Source organism: Podarcis muralis, chromosome Z, assembly GCF_964188315.1.
Source record: "Podarcis muralis chromosome Z, rPodMur119.hap1.1, whole genome shotgun sequence".
NCBI classification, from domain to species: Eukaryota; Metazoa; Chordata; class Lepidosauria; order Squamata; family Lacertidae; genus Podarcis; species Podarcis muralis.
The window spans coordinates 39,898,563-39,920,471 of NC_135673.1; the positions used below are offsets into that span (position 1 = coordinate 39,898,563).

Consider the following 21,909-nt stretch of genomic DNA (forward strand, 5'->3'; position numbering starts at 1 on the left):
CAGCAACCCAGGTCATGTGGGCAGGGGGGGGGTTGCAGTGATTTTTAGGAAGTCTGCACCAGGCATTCTATTGGGAAGACCCAGTTTTCTGAGTGCATGTTCTGGAAGTTGGGCAATAGGGGCAGTACAGGATTCCTATTGGTGTACCGACCTCCCCGCTGCACCAAGGATTCCCTGCCCGAGCTGCTTCAGGTCGTGGCGGATATGCTCCTGGAGACACTTAGCTTGGTTGTCCTGGGGAATTTTAACATCCATGCCGACACGACCTTACAAGGGGCCGCTCGGGACTTTGTGGAAAGCATGGCCTCCATGGGGCTGTCCCTGAATAAGTTTGGCCCAACTCATAGCTGTGGACATGCCTTAGACTTGGTGTTTACCTCTACGGATGTTGGTGATCTGACACTAACTAAAAGCGAAACAAAAGAAGTGCCATGGTCAGATCACTTCCTGGTGCAACTGGACTTCTCTGCAACCCTTCCCCTCTGCAGGGAGGTGGGACTGATTCGGATGGTCCGCCCCCGCTACTTAATGGATCCAATTGGCTTCCAGAGAGTGGTAGGGGATGTTTGATCCCAAGTTGATGGCCTTTCAGCTGATTCCCTGGTGGCACGCTGGAATGCAGAGTTAACCAGGGCTATTGACTGTCTGGCTCCGAAGCGCCCTCTCCGATTGCATGGAGCCCGGACAGCCCCGTGGTTTTCCATGGAGCTGAGGGCGATGAAACAATAGTTGAGATGGCTAGAGCGCCGGTGGCAGAAAACTCATTCTGAATCAGACTGGACACGGGCTAGAGCTCAACGTAGAGCCTATCAAGTGGCAATGGCAATGGCAAAGAGGGCCTTTTGCACCGCCTACATTACATCTGCAGAAAACAGCAGCAGGAGACTTTTTCAGGTGGTTTGCAATCTATCGGAAACACCTGCACCACCGGGGCCTGGTAGGGACCCCAAGATCTCCTGCTATGCTTTTGCAAAGTTTTTTGCAGATAAAGTTGCTCAGATTCAGAAGGAGAATCCACCGTGGGAGCAGGGCCAGGGCAGGAGAGTGCTAGAGTTCTGTCTAGTCTTGTTACATGGGATCAATTTCAATCTGTTACCTCCGAGGATGTGGACAGGCTGCTTGGACAAGTGAAACAGACCACCTGATCCTTGATCCTTGTCTCCTTGATCCTTGCCCATCCTGGCTGATAAAAGCGAGCCAGGAAGGGCTGGGCGATGGGCTCTGCGGGATGGTGAATGCTTCCCTCTGTGAGGGAGCCTTCGCAGACCCACTGAAAGAAACCGCTTCTTAAAAAAAACATCCTTAGACCCGGCCAATATGGCCAACTATCGCCCAGTCTCAAATCTACCATTCTTAGGCAAGGTGACTGAGCGGGTGGTTGCCGAACAACTCCAAGCACGCCTGGAGGATGCCGACCATTTGGATCCCTTCCAGTCGGGATTCAGGCCTCACCATGGGACTGAAACTGCCTTGGTCGTGCTGGTTGATCTCCGGCGGGTTAGGGACAAAGGTGAGAGCTGTTTCCTAGTTCTGCTGGATCTCTCAGCGGCCTTTGACACCATCGACTATAACATCCTTCTGGACCATCTAGGGGGGCTGGGAGCTGGGGGCACTGTTATAAGGTGGTTCCACTCCTTTCTCCTGGGTTGTGTCCAAAAAGTGGTGTTGGGGGATGAGTGTTCAGACCCCTGGGCTCTCACTTATGGGGTGCCTCAAGGTTCCGTCCTCTCCTCCATGCTTTTTAATATCTATATGAAGCTGCTGGGAGAGATCATCAGGGGGTTTGGGCTGGGTGTTCATCAGTATTCAGATGACACCCAGCTCTACCTCTCCTTTAAATCAGAACCAGTGAAGGCGGTGAAGGGCCTGTGTGGGTGCCTGGTGGCAGTTGGAGGATAGATGGCGGCTAACAGATTGAGGTTGAATCCTGACAAGACAGATGTACTGTTTTGGGGGGACAGGGGGCGGGCAGGTGTGGGGGATTCCCTGGTCCTGAATGGACCAGGTGTGCAGCCTGGGAGTCATTTTGGACTCACAGCTGTCCATGGAGGCGCAGGTTAATTCTGTGTCCAGGGCGGCTGTCTACCAGCTCCACCTGGTACGCAGGCTAAGACCCTATCTGCCCGCGGACTGTCTCACAAGAGTGGTGCATGCTCTAGTTATCTCCCGCTTGGACTACTGCAACGCGCTCTACATGGGGCTACCTTTGAACGTGACCTGGAAACTGCAGTTAATCCAGAATGCAGCAGCTAGATTGGTGACTGGGAGGGGCCGCTGGGACCACATAACACCCGTCCTGAGTGATCTGCATTGTCTCCCAGTATGTTTCCGAGCACGATTCAAAGTGTTGGTGTTGACCTTTAAAGCCCTTAACGGCCTCGGTCCTGTATACCTGAAGGAGCATCTCCACGCCCATCGTTCAGCCCGGACACTGAGATCCAGCGCAGAGGGCCTTCTGGTGGTTCCCTCACTGTAAGAAGTGAGGTTACAGGGAACCAGGCAGAGGGCCTTCTCGGTAGTGGCGCCCACCCTGTGGAACACCCTCCCTTCAGATGTGAAGGAAATAAGCAGCTATCCTATCTTTAAAAGACATCTGAAGGCAGCCCTGTTCAGGGAAGTTTTTAATAGTTAATGCTGTACGGTTTTTAACACTTGATTGGGAGCCGCCCAGAGTGGCTGGGGAAACTCAGCCAGATGGGCGGGGTAAAAATAATAAATCATTATTATTATCACCATCATCATCATCATTATTCCTGCGCTGATCTATGCACGTGCTTGGTTGGTACACTTACGAACTTTAAAGGTAAAGGTACCCCTGCCCGTACGGGCCAGTCGTGTCCGACTCTAGGGTTGTGCGCCCATCTCACTTAAGAGGCCGGGGGCCAGCGCTGTCCGGAGACACTTCCGGGTCACGTGGCCAGCGTGACGAAGCTGCTCTGGCAAGCCGGCACCAGCGCAGCACACGGAAACGCCATTTACCTTCCCGCTATAAAGCGGTACCTATTTATCTACTTGCACTTAGGGGTGCTTTCGAACTGCTAGGTGGGCAGGAGCTGGGACCGAGCGACGGGAGCTCACCCCGCTGCGGAGATTCGAACCGCCGACCATGCAATCGGCAAGTCCTAGGCACTGAGGTTTTACCCACAGCGCCACCCGCGTCCCCTTTACGAACTTTACCATGTATCTAAAACCTCAAAATTCCTATCACCCTCATCTCCTGGCCACCAGCACCCCCTGGCCAGCCCCGGAGGCACCATTCGCCTGGGGAGCTTGTAGCCAGGGCTGCTGGAACAAACGGGTGTGCAAGCCGGGGGGGGGGGGGCAGAGATGCAAGAGGGCATCAGAGGAGGGAGGGAAGGAAAGAGGGACAGAGGCTAGTGTTGCTTGCGTCACCCATGACCATCCTTCAAAGCACCCCATCCCAAGGTGTCACAGCACACTGGATGAAAACCACTGCTTTAAGGGTTGCAAAGCTCAAAACACACTTTTTAATAAACACGCACGTGTTCGCTCGGAAGTCTGCAACGGCCTCCTGGAGCCGCCAGAGGGCGCTGCCGTCTTTTGACGGCACTTCCGCGTATGTACCCTGGAGGCCATCTAGCACCGTTTCCTGACGCCGCCTCTTTCCCCCATCAGCCTCTGCGCCGCTTCCTCTTCCTCTTTTCGTTTGTAGCCATTGTGGTGAGCGGTTCGTGGTGCTTCAGTATGGTAAGTTAATCCGTTGCCATCCTCCGCTGGGGCAGCTTTGCTAACCATCCCCGTGGCACCCCGCGTAGAATTAGTGTGAGACGCCCGTCCTCGTCCAAACCCCAGAAGTCTAGTAGCTATTTGGGGGAGGGGAAGGGTTCCCTGATATCCTGGTTCGTTCATTGCAAGGGGAGGCGGGGGGGAGCCCAGTACAAAATAGATGGGAGGGAAAGGACGGCAGGCCCAATATCCCATAATATTCTTATCTTCACAACAACCCCGAGAGGTAGGTTGCACTCCGAGAGACTGAGGAGCTCGCCGTGTAAACTTTTGGGCTGAGTTGCCTCCCCTTCGCCCCAACTGCACTGTTAGAATTGGCGGCAGCATCACGCAACCTCAAACGGCCACAGCTTCCCCAGAAGGATCCTGGGTGCTGTAGTTTGCTTAGGATGCCTGAGCCTTGCTTGAGACCCCTGTTCCCCTCGGAGAGCTTTTATTCCTAACGTGGTTTAAACAACTCTCAGCAACCTTAACAAACTCCAGCTCCCGAGATTCTTTTTTTGGGAAGACCCGACCGCTTCATTCAGCATAGCAGAGCTGTAAATATGTAGTGCAGAAAGGGAATCCCTCCCTGGTCTTACAGTGGAGCCTAATAGGGAAGCTATGGCCCTCCAGATGTTGATTATTGGCATCTTCTACCGTCTCTGAGCATTGGTGTTGAGCCCCCAATAGGAAATAATAATTAAAACTCCTTATCTTTTCTTTCCAACCTGCCAGTCTTCCCACAAAACTTTCAAAATCAAGCGGTTTCTCGCTAAGAAGCAGAAGCAGAACCGGCCCATCCCGCAATGGATCCGCATGAAAACAGGCAATAAAATCAGGTATGGGGATTATTGCCTTCCAGGCATGGAAACTGGGGTCCTGCTGGAGCATTTAGCTCCCTTGGACTTTTTGTGGATGGGAAATACCCACTCCTGGTGGTTTATCATTCATCTGCTTGGGAATACTGCATCATGCTTGCACTTCCTGCTGTAAGTGTACTCAATGCAGAATCCTGTCCCCTACAGACTTCTATGCTAACTGATTCTTTACCATGGGCATGATCTTTCTGAAAGTGCTGGATGCTATCCTTTGCCCATAAGGAAAGCAGCCATGAGTTTCTTTCTTGGCTGATTGAACAGTAAATGCCACAGTGAACTCTCTTTAGTGCTTTCCTGTTATTGGCGACAGGACGTTCTGTTGGTTGGTTGAACTTCCAGCTTACATCTTTTGTTCGTTTCTAACCTTCACATGAACCTTTTACTGCAGTGGTCCTGCTAGAAACACACGGAGAGCCTGGCCGGGGGAGGGGTCAGAAGGGGCCATCCAAGATACTGTGCAACCTTCCCAGAGGGAAAGGCCCGCTGCACACAGACGCAGGGGGGTTGGGGTTCTGGGGGTTTCCTGACTTCGCATGATTTTGCCTTTGTACATGGACTCCCAGAACCAACCCCTTGTGTGACTTGCAGGCCTTGTATATTGAAGGTCTCTATTGACATACCCTAGAACCTCAGCGTCAAAGGGTCCGTTCTTACTCAGTTTTTCCCAGATCTTTCGTGTGTGTGTGTTTTTTCTTGCAACAACACTTTCTCTTCCTACTGTTTCTTTTTACGCCTCCTTTGAGCATGATGGGTTTTCCATACCTACCCACTAGCTATAATTTGGCTGTTGTGTTGGAATCATTGAGCTTTGTCTCCAATATCAGCTGTTCAGAGGTGAGTTTTCCAGATAAAGTGTATTCCCAAAGCAGGCTGCAATTACAGTGCTTCATTCTGTGGGAGCACTGCCATGTCCCTGCTGAGAGCAATTCTGTTACTTAGGAATCGATTTCACCTGTTCTGGTGAAATCGGACTCCCTTTTTAGCAGTGACAGGTGTGCAAGGAAAACTCCAAACAACGTGAACACTTCCAGTGAAAATGACCAGTGGAAGCTTTTCTACAGGAAATTCCTCTATGGTTGTGAATAAAGGGCTGTGTTTTTATTAGGCCATGTTCTATCAGTGAAAGATAATCCAGAAGTCCCATCTTTCCAGGCCTCTCAAAAGGAATTAAATGTTGTGCAATAATAAGGAATTCTTTCCCCACAAAAACAAGCCATGAAGACTTTCAGTGGCTAGAACTACTGATTGATAACTCCATCAGTACATCTCTTATCCACTGTGCACAGCTTGGTGCCACTGCTGCATGGACAAAGGTAGTAGTCAGTGATACATAATGTGTGCATATTTTTTGCCTTCTTGCCATACCTTTTCCCAAAGCCTGCTACACACGTGTGCCATTCTCCAAACACCCGTAGTTTCTTTGTGGTTTGCCAGACCCCAAAGGCTGGTGTTTTAGACTCATTTTTATTTATTACTGGGGACAAAGAGCTGTCCCCACAATGTATCCCAAGTTTAAGTTGACACCAGTTGACATTGGTTCAGATTTCTAATAGATAAGTCAAAAGCTTTGGTTAAAATTCACCCACACCCAGTCAATTAAGTAGGCTGGTATTTAAGAGCCTCTTCTACAGGAAGGGGAATTGTTAGCTTAATTAGGATGGAAAAGGAAGGTAATCACACAGGTAGTATTTTTAAAATATTTAAATTCTAAGTTTAGAATGTAAACTTATTTTCCCCCATAATGTAAAACTATTTTGGTTAAAAATTATAATTTTGTTAGAATAGGAAATGCACCAGTACTTAGTGCATAGGGTTTTGGGTATGTGCATGTGTACCTTCTGAATTCTTGAAATTATCTCACATATATAGTACAATATTAATATGTGCTCATGTGAGAGGAAGCAGGGGAGCACAAATGGCTCTGGGAAAGTCACACTTTCTTCTGCTAGCAGATGTGGGTCCCTTTGAAAAGTGCCATATGCAGTTTGCAAGGGGGTGACCAGTTCACTTGCTTACTATTTGCTTAACACAGCCTGGGATTTTGGTCTGCTGGAGAGACAGAGCTGTGCCTTGCTTACTAATCATGTCCCTTTTGTTCTAGGTACAACTCCAAAAGGAGACATTGGAGGAGGACCAAGCTCGGCCTGTAAAGAGAAGCAGCTCCAATCTTCCCGGCACAACCCTGAATCTTCCATCAAACTCTCAAGCACCAGAATGGTCTCTTCCTACCAACCTGCCACATTATCGGGGCTGGAATTCTGTCTTGTGCTGTGCAGTCTCCCAACTTTGTAAAAATATTTGTTAATACAAATATTAATGAATTAAAAACTGAATGATGAAAAGCATTGTGTTAGCGTATGTCTTTTGGTTCTCAGTCCCATGCGTACTGGCTGAATTCTTGTTGACAGTGGAGAGAAGCTCATTAATAAATATAAGATTCCACATAGTCTAGCGAATTAGCGACTTCTGGTTGGATTTACTGTTTATACTTGCTACACACAAGGGGAGCTGGCAGCAGTGCAAAAGGCTAATAGCTGTGAAATTGGCATGTATTGCATTGAAGGCTGAGAATTTCCAACTGTGTCTTGGTGGGTGAATAGTTTGAAACAAGCTGGCCAAAAAACCCCACAGTGACAATCACCGTCCTCCACGGCTGGAAGTGGGATTGGAATGCCATAGGCTTTGGCTAAGGAAGTACCAAGCAAAAGCTGGAAATGGGGGCAGGAATGCGTAGAGGTGGGGTAGAGCACCTCAGATGTAACCAATGAAGAACCAAAAAAAGGGAAGAGTTTTTAAAAGCCATGGAGTAGATGTGAGCTTGAGCCAGAGAACTTTTAGCATGCAATACCTGTGCTCTACCAGTGAATTTCAAACCCTTGCCAAAAACTCTTAGGAGAATCTGAGAACACTGCAAGGACAAGCTGAGGGAGGGGATTATGTGCAATTATATAAAATACTTTATATGATATACAAGAAAGTACTCTCAAAATTCTGGTGATTCAATTCAGGCATGGGAAACAAAGCTTTCTGGGTGCTGCTGAACTACAACTCCCATCAGCCCTGTGGCCAGTGGTCACAGGTGATGGGAGTTGTAAGGGTCAGATGGGATTACCATGAGGATTTATAGAATATACATCAAGCCATCGTGTCCACGATAAAAGCATTGTGTTGACTAGGTTTGATATATTGACGATAATTTCTGATTAAATCCCATAAGATTCTACATTCATGTCCTTTTCATGCCCTTTTGCCTCTACTGCCCATTCCTCTCTTCTTCACAAGTCACGTACACAGCAGCTCAGCAATTGCTTCGCCAGGCAGGCATCCTGGGCCATAAAGATTGTGTGGCAAGCTTATTTGAAGTAGCTCTCTAATGTATATTAATCTTAGGGTGTTAATCTTAGGGCCAGGAAACAGATCTCACATGAAGGTGATACTGATTGCTATCCTCCTGGCCATCCTCCTTATCATGTGTACTGATTGTTTATGACCTCCGGGGTTGCCAGATACTCTTCTTTGTAGTTGTCAACTTATTTACCCCAGAAATATTTGTGCTTAATTAGTTTTAGTGGTGTAACTTTTCCCCCACGTGGGGTTTGATGAAATGCTCAGAGGAAATATGATTGGTTCTTACGAGCACTGTGTAAAAGATTCTTTTGCTAATAAAATGGCCTGGCGAGGGGTGTGGTGGACGCACTTTTCTCCGAGAGCCTTGCTGGTCAAAGCCTCATGTCTTGTTTTTAATCAGGATCCAGTCCTTCCTTTACTTTGCGAACGCAACAGGAGTTGTCATTCAGCAAGATCTGGAGAGCCAAAATTTCCCAACCTCTGCTCTAATAAGGTCTTTTTTTTTAAGGCTTCCAGTTCACTTTGATGGAGAACACATCCACACACAAAATAATGCATTCACAGGCATGCACTCAGACATTTACCATGGTTTTTCCACTTGGTAATATTCTTGGTGTTGACGTAATTTACAAATCCAAACTCTTTAAAACCTCCAGTGGGACTTCACAGTTTTGCCTGTGGAGTTAACCATGGGTCCTTAAACTTTTTAAACGGGGGGGGGGGGGCGGTTCACTGTCCCTCAAACACTGCCGGAGGCCGGGATATTGTTTTTAAAAAATGCATATTTATGCAGAAGTCGCTCCCCTATTTTTTACTCAAGAGTAAACCCGTTGACATGAGTGGCCATGCCTAACCCGGGTCCATTCATTCCAGCGGGCCTGCCCTCTGCATAAAAGTTAAGTTGACATCACGTCCCACCAAAGCACAACAACTGGGTAAGTGCGCACCACGCAACGGTCACAATATTGGGCAAGGTCTCTGTGTGCATAATTGCTGGCTCCGTGCAAGCGCCACACAAATCTGGCAACAATCGTCTCCTCCGCTTTGCCGCAGGGAGACGGGAGAGCAGCCCTGCACCTGACACCTAAGCCCAGTTTCCTGCAAATGTGGCAGCACCTCTTCCTCACCCAATTCGAAGCTGCGCCAGCGTCACTGCCTGCCCAGAAGCTGCGCCAGCGTCGCAGAAGTCAGTCCCCGTGCAGCGAGGTGTCCACAGTGGCCGGGGACTGACTGAGCAGGTGGCAGAGTCTGCGGGCCAGAATTACAAGCCAGGGGGCTGCATCCGGCCCCCGGACCATAGTTTGCAGACCCCTGGAATTACCGTAGCTCTCCCCACCCTGCCTGGATTGGCTCAATATATTTTAAAAGAAAACATAACCGGATTCTATTAAAACTTATTTTGTATTTCTCAAATAGCATTTAGGGGAAGAAAGAATAAAAAGGCTGGTTGAACTCTGTAGGTTCTCAGAAGGCAATCAATGCATCTTGTCAGTACAGTACTGTTAAGCAGAGTAAACAGTGGAGAGGCTGCTGTACAAGGAAATAGCTTTCTGGTTTCTGTTGAGCTTGTAAGTTTTGTATTTACAGTGCCAGGAGATCTAACTGTATAAAGAAAGCAATGATGACAACGAAGGAACAAAACACAAGGTCTTTGAGACACAGCATGGAACACCACATGCCAAACGTGATGGACCTAAATCAGGGGTCCCCAAACTAAGGTCCACAGGCCAGATAAGGCCTGAGGGACTCGTTTATCTGGCCCGCAGCGACCCCTGCTGCCGCCGCCCGCTCTTATCAGCACTGCGCTGCGCGGCTGCCCACTTCCGGGTTGGAGGAGCACCGAAAATAGTTTGTGCGCATGTGCAAGCATTATTTGCGCACGTGCAAGCGTTATTTCCGGTGCACATCCATGTCGGAGGAGGCCCATGCACATGCGCACAAGCTATTTCTGGTGCTCCTTCAACCCAGAAATAGCGTGTGCGCATGCATAAGGACACACGCTCCCCCGCCCTCCAGCCCAACGCATGCTCAGCGCTGGAGACACTGGCCCGAGGTGCGGTAAGTTTGCTGACCCCTGATCTTAATAAATCACATATGCCATATTGTAGGTGGAAATGTATAAATTAAATTCTGACAGAATTAAATGGGTAGTTAAAGATGAAGAATGATAAATAATGATGTGCTCCCTCTTCAGCCTAGATCTCCTAGCCGACTTTGGAGTTAAGTCTGATGTTAACCAGTTCCAGTTTGTAAAGATGTGTGCTGGCTTATTGGATCGGAAGAACAGGAAAATGGGCAAATTTAAGAGTGCATTAATGTATGACCTAGAGAGCCTTCCAGATGAAGTGTGCTTACATTGAAAATAGGCACTGGAGGCAAGTCTCTTGTTTCCCTCTGCCCCTCAAAGGTTTGTTTGTCTGGTACATCCTTTTGGGAAGAATGCAGCTCCCAACACAACTAAACCACACATACAAGCTGGTTTGTACATTGCTATTAGTTCATTTGGATAAGTATGTAAGAAGCGACATGTTGAATCATCTAGTCCAGTGTTTCCCAAACTTGGGTTTCCAGCTGTTTTTGGACTGCAACTCCTATCATCCCTATCTAGCAGGGGTGATGGGGATTGCAGTCCAAAAACAGCTGGGGACCCAAGTTAGGGAAAAACTGACCTAGTTCACCTAGGTCCAGCATCCTGTTCTCACAGTGGTCAACCACCCAAGTTGGTGGTCACCACTGCCTCCTGCAGATGGCGCTGTGGTCTAAACCACTGAGCCTCTTGGGCTTGCTGATCAGAAGGTCGGCAGTTCGAATCCCCACAATGGGGTGAGCTCCCATTGCTCTGCCCCAGCTCCTGCCAACCTAACCAGTTCAAAAGCACACCAGTGCAAGTAGATAAATAGGCTGGAAGGTAAACGGCTTTTCCGTGTGCTCTGGCACTTGTCACGGTGTTCCATTGCACCAGAAGCAGTTTAGTCATGCTGGCCACATGACCCAGAAAGCTGTCTGTGGACAAACACCGGCTCCCTTGGCCTGAATGAGCGCCGCAACCCCATAGTCGCCTTTGACTGGACTTAACTGTCCTTGGATCCTTTTCCTTTACCTTACTGCCTCCTGTGGGAGCGAATTCCCATAGCTGAACTATATGCTGTGTGAAGGACTATTTCCTTTTAATGTGAGTGGGTGTGTCAGCAGCAGCAGTCTAGTGCCCTTGCCATTACTTTTCTGATTCTGTTACATTTGCCTGAGGTGAGGGGTTAAGTTCCTTTCATTGTTAAATTAGTTCTCCTTTCTTGTTGAGCTGCTTGTTGAGGGCAACTAAGGAGGGGTTGATGTTGCTAGACTCCCTTCAGCTCCAGCCATCGTGACCACAGCAAATTGCTGTAATTTCCTATGTCCTAGCAAAGTCATCTATGAGTTCATATCCTTATGTAGCCAAAACGGCACTCAAAGAGGGAGGGATCCGCTCAGCTGAAGTTGCTTATAGAATCAGAGTTGGAAGGGACCATGAGGGTCATCTTCTCCAACCCCCTTCAATGCAGGGATCTTTTTGCCCAACGTTGGGCTCGAACTCACAACCCATGCTCTTAATTATGAAGATTATTAAGGAAGGTAAAGGTAAAGGGCCCCCTGACCATTAGGTCCAGTCGTGGCCGACTCTGGGGTTGCAGCGCTCATCTCGCTTTATTGGCCAAGGGAGCCGGCGTACAGCTTCTAGGTCATGTGGCCAGCATGACTAAGGCGCTTCTGGTGAGCCAGAGCAGCGCACGGAAACGCCGTTTACCTTCCTACCAGAGCGGTACCTATTTATCTACTTGCACTTTGATGTGCTTTTGAACTGCTAGGTTGGCAGGAGCAGGGACCGAGTAACGGGAGCTCACCCCATCGCGGGGATTTGAAGCGCTGACCTTCTGATTGGCAAGTCCTAGGCTCTGTGGTTTAACCCACAGCGCCACCCGCGTCCCTATTAAGGAAGACTCCCAAACAATTTTCAAGTGGTCCATGCTGGGGAGGGAAGGAGTTTTGAGAACCGTTGCGACAGACAATTCTGCTTCACCTTGTGAGGAGTACTCACCTGGAACAAAGTGAAGACCATGTAGTACTTGAAGATGATGCAGCCGATGCTTCAGACATCACAGAGCTGGGCCAACTGAGCTCCAGAATGAAGCCCAATTTGCTAATGGTGACAGAGCTCTGTGGCCACAATGTAGAGAAAGTGTTGGGAAGTAGGGACTGTAAGGGAGTATACTGAAAGTGGGTGTGGCTGGCTGCAGATGCACATAGGAGCACATCATACTGCATTTTGTTCACGTCTCCCTAGTTTGGTTCTCTATCCATCACCCCCTTCATAAGCTGTGTAGTGCTAGAAGTTTGAATTGTCCTTTTTTTTTTTACATACACATGTAAACATCTCAAAGTTGGTTCTTGTCAAGTTCTGAGAGGAAGTCTATGTGCCCCCTTGTATCTGATGGAGACAAAGAGCCTTCAATTTGGCTAGGATTCCCCGACTCCAACACCCCAGTCCTTTATTTGAAACAGAGAATGATCCTCTGGAGTCACCCTGAAAGTTATTCCCACTTACTGTTGGTTAAGCTAGAACTACACCGGTGGTGGGGAATCAGAACAGTATATCTGGAAAGGGCTCCAGGGATCTAGTCCATGGGTAGGCAAACTAAGGCCCGGGGGCCGCATCCGGCCCAATCGCCTTCTAAAGGCGGCCCATGGACGGTCTGGGAATCAGCGTGTTTTTACATGAGTAGAATGTGTCCTTTCATTCAAAATGCATCTCTGGGTTATTTGTGGGGCATAGGAATTCATTCATTTTCCCCCCAAAATATAGTCCGGCCCCCCACAAGGTCTGAGGGACAGTGGACCAGCCCCCTGCTGGAAAAGTTTGCTGACCCCTGCTCTAGTCCAACCCCCCTGCAATGTGGGAATAAGCTAGGGGTCCTCAGGGTTCTGAGAGTTGTTAGCAAACCCCTATTCTCTTTCTGGGAATATGAAAGAAAGAAGAGAAAAATACGCAGGTTTTTTCCACAGGAGCAAACCTTGCACAGGTTGCGGAATTTATTTTTCTTAGTGCAGAATTACAGTTGCTTTCAGACACTGCATGCACACCCCTATCTGCAGGTTCCTTTCTGGGGAACAAGGAGACCAATAGGGGCTTTCCCGAACTTAGTCTTACCCACTTTGTCACACCAATCCACTGTGTCACCCCCTCCCCTATCTGCAGGTTCCTTTCTGGGGAACAAGGAGACAAATAGGGGTTTCCCCAAACTTAGCCTTACCCATTTTGTCACACCAATCCCCTTTGTCACTCCCACCCCTTCCTTCCGAATTTCAGGCCTTGGATCTCATACCTGAGGCCAAAAAGCAAACGCAGGCAGGTTTGCTGAAGCTATCCCCTTCTGGCGACATATCTCAATCTCACAACAGCCACCTCCAGTGCTTCCTCCTTCTACAGTCCCAGCCTCTCATTTAATGGCTTTGATTACAGACCACTCACAGCCAACAGGTCCAACTGCCTCAACCACAGAGCAGGCATCTAACGCTCTTGGAAGAACGCAATGGCTTGTCTGAACTTGTTCCTGAAATAAGACAGTCTGGGCGTGGCCCTCTGGCTGTGTCCTCTGCCCTTGGCTTCCTTGCTGTCCCCCTTGAACATGCCAATTCCACCTCGCGCTGATGGAGCACAGTTGTTGTTGGCGTTTCCAGTTCCTAGCTGGGCCAGGTCTTCCTCACAAGCCCCCGAGAGCTCCTTTAACTCTCTGGAAGCATCTGCTCGGAGGTACTGCCACGCCTTGCGGCCGTTGTGGTCCCGAAGGCTTGTATTGGCTCCGTAGGCTCCCACCAGCACTTTGATGACCATCTCATGGCCTTGGAGGGCGGCTAGGTGCAAAGGGGTTAGTCTGCCACTGGCTGAGGGCATGTTGACATCAAATGGGTAGCAATTCCTTTCCGCAAAAGAAATCACCTCAATCAAGTCTTCATGGCGGCCATGTTTGGCCAACCAGTGGAGGACAGAGAAGCCCGTCACAAAGTCTCTCCTGGAGAGCAGGCTGGGGTCCTTGGCCAGTAAGTTGAGGATGCTCTCTGCGTCTCCTTGGGCGACAGTCAACATCCACTCATGCTCCACTGGATCCAGAGCTAAGGACAAGTCATCAGTGTTCCCATCCATGAGAGGTTCCTGATCTGGTTGGGTGTCCAGCACAACGCTCTCCTGATGGGAAGCTGTCACCCACATAGGTTTGGCCTGGCTGCTTTGGAAGAGCTTATCCTTCAGTCCCTTCCTTCTCGTGCTACCATAACCCATTGATAGTCTGGCTGTGTCCACCCCCGTTGCCCAGTTCCCCGAACGCCTGCTTGACCTGTTCATGCTTCTGCTGAAGTTGGACAACAACTGTCCTCGTCGGAGAATTAAGCTTTCAGCCCGGCTGCTGGGCCTGGGAGACTGGCTGCCAACAGCAGTCTGCGGCCGAGCACGGGTGGCGTCTTCCTGTATGCATGGCTTAAAACCTGGAAGCACCTGTTGTCCCTCTTCCAAGCCATCTTCCCTTTGTTTTTCTGCCATGTCGTCTCCTCCAGAGTGCACCAATCCCCCAAAGTCCCTGGGTTTTTCCTGACTCTCCCGTTAAGTCACTGTCAGTTTCTGGAAGAGCCACATGTTCAATGTGTTGCTTTCCTGTGTAGATAAGAAGGAAGCTCCTCCTGAGGTCTCAGTGCTGCAGGGCTTCCTGATTCTGCATGCAAAGGGGAACAGAAACTTTAGTTTTGTTACAAAGGAGGAAGAAAACACTTATTGCGAAACTGACAACTGCAAGCAGCAACCATCTGGCCAGAGAAGGATAGGGTTCCACTGCAAATCTACACTGCCATTGTTAAGCAATGGTCTTTTAGGTTGTATGCATACCTGCAGCACAGAGAGATAGTTTGTTATGGGTACTGAAGGTTGATAGGAGACCTCTATTCCTACAATTTGTATAGTTAGCTGGGAAGAGGGATTGACTGTTAAACCACTCTGAGAACTGTACTTCTGTGAAGGAATTAAGTGAGTCACCTAACAACTTTCAGCACCTTAACAAACTACATTTCCCAGGATTCCTGGGGGGGGGAGCATGACTATTTAAAGTGCCACTGCTTTAAATGTATAGTGCAGATTTCTATTGCTCCACTGTCGCCTCTACACAATAAGGTTTTTGAAACTCACAACAATGGTTGGCGGCAAGATTGGGTCATTTGAAGAAAAACAACCCAGCAGCATAGGAAGTTCTTCATTCATTAGAACCAACTAAAGTGTGACAGATTAGTGAGCAAAATTGCATGGAGTCCAGACTCCAGAACTCCTCTTTAGGCTGGTCTGTAAGACAAACAGGGGATAGAGGGGAGTTGTGCTGCAAACCCGCAGTTTGTATTAAGATAGAGTGCAGGAGGCACTGGGTGTACTTAATTAAGATTAGGACTTAATTAGATTAGACTGTGCTAAGTGCAAGACAAAGTGCAAAATTTATCACAGCCAGATCTAATTAACAGTGAAATCCAGTGCATGTCTTTTCAGAAGTAAGTCTCACTGAATGACCTTATTCAGAAGACCCTCTGAATAAGTGCGCATAGGAATGCAGCCTTTGTCAAAGTAAAGCTTTCTCTACTTCACATTTTTGAACTTTTCGTTCCATTTTGCTTTTTACTTTACAATATGTTCATGGGTGGGTGTGCATTTGCAGAGCATTCAATACTTGGTAGTGAAAATATCTCATATACTGTGCATTGTATAGATGAGTGCTTGCTGATATACACTGTGTCTTTTTAATGGAGCATAAAATAGACTCTGGTGGTTCTGGAGACCACTTTCAAGAAAGAGTCCAAGCATGCTAACAATGAGAACTATTTCTCCAATAAATGATCAGGGTGTTTAGAGACATAATTCTGAACTGAGTTAGGATGGCTCAGATTTTATTACGCCATTCCCTGGTGGGATGTGTGCTTATTCATCATATATAGAGTTATTTGAAATTTGACTGTTTCTGTAAGTCAAACGCCGTGAAATATTGTCATACTGGTGAGACACTGTCATTGGCTCAATCTGCACTATACATTGAAAGCATTATCCTACCACTTTTAACACCCATGGATTTCCCCCAAAGAATGATGGAAAGTGTATATTCATTAAGGGCTATGGGAATGCGTAGGAGAGCCTCTATTCCCCCTCGCAGAGCTAGAATTCCAGAGTGGTTCAATAATCAATTCCTCCTCTCAGGGAACTCTGGGGAATCTAAAACCTGTTTGTCAGAGACATACACAGGTTAAATATTCCGGAGCCAAAAAGAACAACACCCACTTCTTTTCCTCCAGAGATGAATTGAAGTTTCCTTTTGCTTGGTGTTGTTGAGACACATTTTGAGAGGTACACAGGCATACAATGTGAAACAAACATCTTTTTCAAGGGGTTGCCCAACGTTTTGGGCCCTGGGCACATCTGCACACCCACACCCACACCCTCCCACCTATTCTATTGATTTCAGACCTATTTCAGCAGATGGAAATGACCTGGCAGCCCCAGCACCCTCGGGCATACACTTTGGCAAATTCTGGTCTGATTTTAAAATATTTTTTTTAAATAGGCTTCTGACACTTCTTTTCCGATGGTCAAAAGTGTTAAATAAGCTCTAAAATGCAAACACAGTTGTCTCTCCTTTATTCCCTTTCCACCGTAGTTTGGATAAACAGGAATTATTGATCTGTGACTTCTTTCCTCAGCCAACATAGCAACTTTCAGGGTTATTTTTCTGTTGGGGGGCATCAGAGAGATTCTGGAACTCAAGTCTCCATGCAAATGCTCTCTGTTTGGACAGCCCTTCTTATTTTAGCTATCCTTGCTACAGCCCTGTAAAGTAGGCTGATGTTCTTTTAAAGCAGCTCCTCCTTATCAGTAATAACTCACACAGACATAACTTTATGGTAGCTAAGAAAAGCAGCCCTTATAGCCTCCCACTTGTCTTACTCCTCCAACATAACACCCAAGAGACAGAACCAGATTGCCTGCTTTAATTGTCTCCATATTACAGCTAACTAAGCTGTAATATGTGGTTAAACCACTGAGCCTAGGGCTTGCTGATCAGAAGGTTGGTGGTTCGAATCCCCGCAACGGGGTGAGCTCCCGTTGCTCGGTCCCTGCTCCTGCCAACCTAGTAGTTCAAAAGCACATCAAAGTGCAAGTAGATAAATAGGTACAACTCCGGTGGGAAGGTAAATGGCGTTTCCGTGCGCTGCTCTGGTTCGCCAGAAGCGGCTTAGTCATGCTGGCCACATGACCCGGAAGCTGTACGCCGGCTCCCTCGGCCAATAAAGAGAGATGAACGCCGCAACCTCAGAGTTGGCCATGACTGGACCTAATGGTCAGGGGTCCCTTTACCTTTTAAGCTCAAGTATATTGGTTTGCCTATGGCTACTTATGTGTAAATGGCCTAAATTCAGACCTCTCGGCTTTCTCTTGCTGCACTGTGCTAATGCATAGTGGCACAACAACAGTCCAAACACAAGCTATTACAATTCAGTGATGAAAGAAATGCTCCCTGCACCTGCTCAAGGGCACCATCCTTTGTTCTTATTTCATATGCTCTGGGCATGACCCCAACACACAAATTGAGCTTGAATGTCTTAGGTGTGGATTCAACAACATGCAGGCAGAGCAGTTTGCAATGTTCACCCATGTAATGAACATACAACATAATGCTTTTGATCCCCTCAAGCTGTTAATTTCTACCTAGGAATGTTGTGACTGCAGGATAAAAAGTGGGAGAAAGCCATGCTTTAAACTGAATCTACTGTACTTCTGAAGTAGGAATTACACGTGGATGAATTGATATGTAGCATTTATATTAATAGTAGTTATCCTTGTGTTCAAAATGCCTGGCAACCCTTGTCAGAGGCGAACTTGGGTAATATGGCACCATGAGCGAGGACAAAATCCACACACCCACCCCACACCACTGCGCACTCAGGGTGCATGAGCCAGCTCGTCTCCACCGTTGACCCTCGATTCTGGAAGCGCCCGCAGGATTGTGACCTGGCTGCAGCTTCCCCCTCCCACAAGTGCCACCTGCGCCTCGTCCGGGAAAGCGAATCTCCTGTCTGCAGCAGGGACCGGGGGAGGTGAGGGGAGGAGGAGGAAGCAAAGACGCCCGCAGCTGCAGCAGCTCCGACCATGAGGATGCCTCCCCCGCAGGTAGATCTCGGGGCACGCACGCACGCACCTCCTCGGCTCGTACCCACTTGCATACCCCGAATCGGCCTTATTATGACCCTTGTCAATAGTAGTAACATTTCCTAAAGACGGGAAACGATGGCTTTCCCCGAGTTTCTTTGGGGAATCCCAAGGGGCAACTTTCTGAAGTTCATACCCTGACGCGACCGTCTGTAAAACGAACTCTGAGACGCTGCCACGAAAGCCCTGACTTCAGCGTAGCGCGAGAATGATCCGGCGTCTTGCATGAAAAACCACCGTCTCATGTTCCACTTAGCCTTCGAACTACCTTCCCTGGGTGCTGACGTTTAGACACCTGTACACTTTCTTTTTTGGGGCTCCTGAAAAAGAAACCCCCCTAGGAAGTCCTAGCTATTCCAGTAAAGGATGAGGAAGCAGTTTGGGAAGGGCGGGGAAGTTCCCAACGCTTTTCATTTTACCTTTTCCAAGCGTACCTGCAGGGTGGCGGGGGGCAGCGGCTCGGACCAGGTGCTCCCCAGGCCTTTCCCAGCTTGGAAGCCGCTGGGGCACCTTGCGGAGGCGCAGCCGCCCTCGGGGCTCCTCCTCCCCTTCTGAGCCTTGTGTTCCTTCCGCGTCTCAGCGCAGTCTCCAGCCAGCGCCTCTCCGGAGTTCCTTTGTGCAAAGTTTGCCATCGGTGAGTTTCGAAGCGCTGCAGAAAAGCAACAGCGTGACCTTTGCTCTCGACCTATTGGCTGGGATAGATTAAGCCGCCGCATGTGATGCTGGCTGCGTTCTTCCGCATGGCGAGAAACTTAAACAGCCAGCGATCTTTTATTCCGGGAGAAGCAAAAGGGTGGTGGTCTCCGGACGCAGCTGTACATCTCCCCTTCTGCGGAGTTGCAGAAGTCGGATTTAGGGCGGTGCGGATGGTTCTCCCGCACAGGGCGCCGCAAAATTGAACAGACCCATAACTGAGAAGATCCGTTTGGGGGCGCCAAATTTTGACTTCTCGCTGGAAACCAAAGATGACCAAAGCCTGCCCCTATCCAGGGACAACGGTCCCCAAATGGACTGGCACCTTAAAAACCGTTTAGGGGTTGCTTACCTATCTAGTGTACAGTCCGGGGCCGATTCGTTCTATGGTTCCGGAGAGTCGATCTGCACTATGCATTTTTAAAGCAGCGTGGTACCACTTTAAGCAGCCACGGCTTCCGAAAAAGAATCATGGATACTGCATTTTGCTCAGGGTGCTGAGAGTTGCTGGGAGGCAATTCCCCTCCCAGAGCTGCAAATCCCAGAGTTCCCTGGGAAAGAAGGATTGTGAAACCACTCTGTGAATGAGTGGGTCTCCTAGCAACAGGGGGTCTCCTAGCAACTCTCAGCAGTACACCACGTCCTAAACTTCAGCTCCCAGAATTCTTTGGGGGAAGCCTACTTTTATCACACTTGTTGTTGTTTAGTCGTGTCCGACTCTTCGTGACCCCATAGACCAAAGCACGCCAGGCACTTCTGTCTTCCACGGCCTCCCACAGTTTGGTCAAACTCATGCTAGTAGCTTCGAGAACACCATAACTTTTATATGCCTGTTGTCTTTGTCCATGGAGTTTTCTTGGCAGGGATACTGGAGTGGCTTGCTGGTTCCTGCTCCAGGTGGATCATGTTTGGTCAAAACTCTCCACTATGACCTGTCCATCTTGGGTGCCCTGCTCGGCATAGTTCATAGCTTCTCTGAGTTATTCAAGCCCCTTCGCCACGGAAAGACAGTGATCCATGAAGGGGATCACACTATTTTAAACTATATAGCGCAGATGGGGGCCAGCGGTTCTCAGTGGTGGACTTCCTAGCGCTGCTAATCCCTTCCTGATCAGCTGTTTGACAGTGGCCAAACAAAGAACAACCAGGAGTGTCCTTTGGCAGACATGTCTTTACCTGCTTCACACCTGGCACCACACGTGGCACATAGGAAGCTGCTTTATATACCAAGTCAGAACATTGGTCCACCAAGCTCAGTATTATCTACACTGACTGGCAGCTGCTGTCAGGGGCTTCAGTCAGGGAACAGTCCCAGGCTTACCTGGAGATGCTGGAGGACTGAACCTTGGGCCAGCTGCATGTGAGACAGGTCCTCTACCACTGAGCCATGGTGCTTACCTGATTTTAGGTGTGGGGCTGGTGGGTATATTTGGGAGGGAGACTGCCTTTTGGGCCAAGTTAGGCCCCATGCTGGGCTTAGGTAGGTCTGGTGGGGCAGAGTTTTTGCACCACTGCAAATCAATTCTGCCTGCTGTTAATGCAGGAAACCAGTTCTGCTTGAGGAGGATGTGTAATGCATGTAATGGGGATTGCTAAACTAATAACAACAATATACTTAACATAGAATCATAGAATTGTAGCGTTAGAAGGGACTATGAGGGTCATGTAATCCAACATACTGCAATGAAGGATTTTTTTTTGCCCAGTGTGGGGTTCATACACGTGATTCTCAGCTTAAGAATCTCATGCTCTGCCAACTGAGCTATCCCAGTAGTTAAGATGGTATCAATTCTAATCTGTTACCTCTGAGGATGTGGACAGGCTGCTTGGATGAGTGAAACCAACCACCTGTTTCCTTGATCCTTATAAAAGCTAGCCGGGAAGGGCTGGGCGATGGGCTTTGCAGGGTGGTGAATGCTTCTCTCTGTGAGGGAGCCTTCCCAGACCTGCAGAAAGAGGCGGTCATCCAAACGCTTCTTAAAAAACCATCTTTAGATGTGGCCAATATGGCCAACTATCACCCAGTCTCAAATATTCCATTCTTGGGCAAGGTGATTGAGCGGGTGGTTGCTGAACAACTCCAGGCATGCCTGGAAGAAGCAGACCATTTGGATCCCTTCCAGTCGGGATTCAGGCCTCATCATGGGACTGAAACTGCCTTGGTCGCACTGGTTGATGATTTCCGGCGGGTTAGGGACAAAGGTGAGAGCTGTTTTCTAGTTCTGCTGGATCTCTCAGCGGCTTTTGATACCATCGACCATAACATCCTTCTGGACTGTCTAGAGGGGCCGGGCGCTGGGGGCACTGTTATACAGTGGTTCCGCTCCTTCCTCCTGTGCTGTGTTGGTGGGGGAGGGTTGGTGGGGGAATGAGTGTTCAGACCCCTGGGCTCTCACTTGTGGGGTGCCTCAGGGTTCTGTCCTCTCCCCCATGCTTTTCAACATCTACATGCAGCTGCTGGGAGAGATCATCAGGGGGTTTGGGCTAGGTGTTCATCAGTATGCAGATGATACCCAGCTCTACCTCTCTTTCAAATCAGAACCAGTGAAGGTGGTGAAGGTCCTGTGTGTCTGGAGGCGGTTGGAGGATGGATGGCGGTTAATGGATTGAGGTTGAATCCTGACAAGACAGAAGTACAGTCATACCTAAGGTTGAAGTTGCTTCAGGTTGAGTGCTTTTGGGTTGCGCTCTACGGTGACCCAGAAGTAACAGAATGCGTTACTTCTGGGTTTCACCACTCGCGCATGCACGGATGGTCAAAATGACGACAAGCACATGCGCAGAAGCGGCGAATCGTGACCTGTGCAGACGCGGGTTGTGTTCGCTTCTGGATGCAAACGGGGCTCCTGAACGGATCCCATTTGTATCCAGAGGTACCACTGTACTGTTTTGGGGGGATAGGAGGCGGGCAGGTGTAGAGGACTCCCTGGTCCTGAATGGGGTAACTGTGCCCCTGAAGGACCAGGTGCGCAGCCTGGGAGTCATTTTGGACTCACAGCTGTC

General features: G+C 48.9%; 2 protein-coding genes and 1 non-coding gene across 4 annotated transcripts; 2 read left to right on the plus strand and 1 right to left on the minus strand.

The window, feature by feature from the left end:
* Window positions 1–3,564: 3,564 nt before the first annotated feature.
* Window positions 3,565–6,949, plus strand: RPL39 (ribosomal protein L39). Its single transcript, XM_028715412.2, has 3 exons — window positions 3,565–3,708; window positions 4,465–4,568; window positions 6,709–6,949. Exons 1-3 carry the CDS (start codon window positions 3,580–3,582, stop codon window positions 6,755–6,757), a joined length of 282 nt encoding a protein of 93 aa, XP_028571245.1. The 5' UTR covers window positions 3,565–3,579; the 3' UTR covers window positions 6,758–6,949.
* On the plus strand, window positions 5,470–5,601 carry LOC114589615 (small nucleolar RNA SNORA69). The gene has a single exon (XR_003704715.1). It is a non-coding gene; the product is annotated as a small nucleolar RNA SNORA69 (small nucleolar RNA).
* Window positions 6,950–12,907: 5,958 nt separating the features above from the next.
* SOWAHD (sosondowah ankyrin repeat domain family member D) lies at window positions 12,908–19,431 on the minus strand. Of its 2 annotated transcripts, none has more exons than XM_077922267.1 (2): window positions 18,648–19,431; window positions 12,908–14,692 (listed from the first exon to the last, which is right to left on the minus strand). In XM_077922267.1, exon 2 carries the CDS (start codon window positions 14,521–14,523, stop codon window positions 13,498–13,500), a length of 1,026 nt encoding a protein of 341 aa, XP_077778393.1. In that variant the 5' UTR covers window positions 14,524–14,692; window positions 18,648–19,431; the 3' UTR covers window positions 12,908–13,497. The 2 variants fall into 2 exon arrangements, with proteins under 2 accessions (XP_077778393.1, XP_028571659.2); XM_028715826.2 differs by having other exon boundaries at window positions 18,633–19,431.
* Between the last annotated feature and the right edge of the window lie 2,478 nt (window positions 19,432–21,909).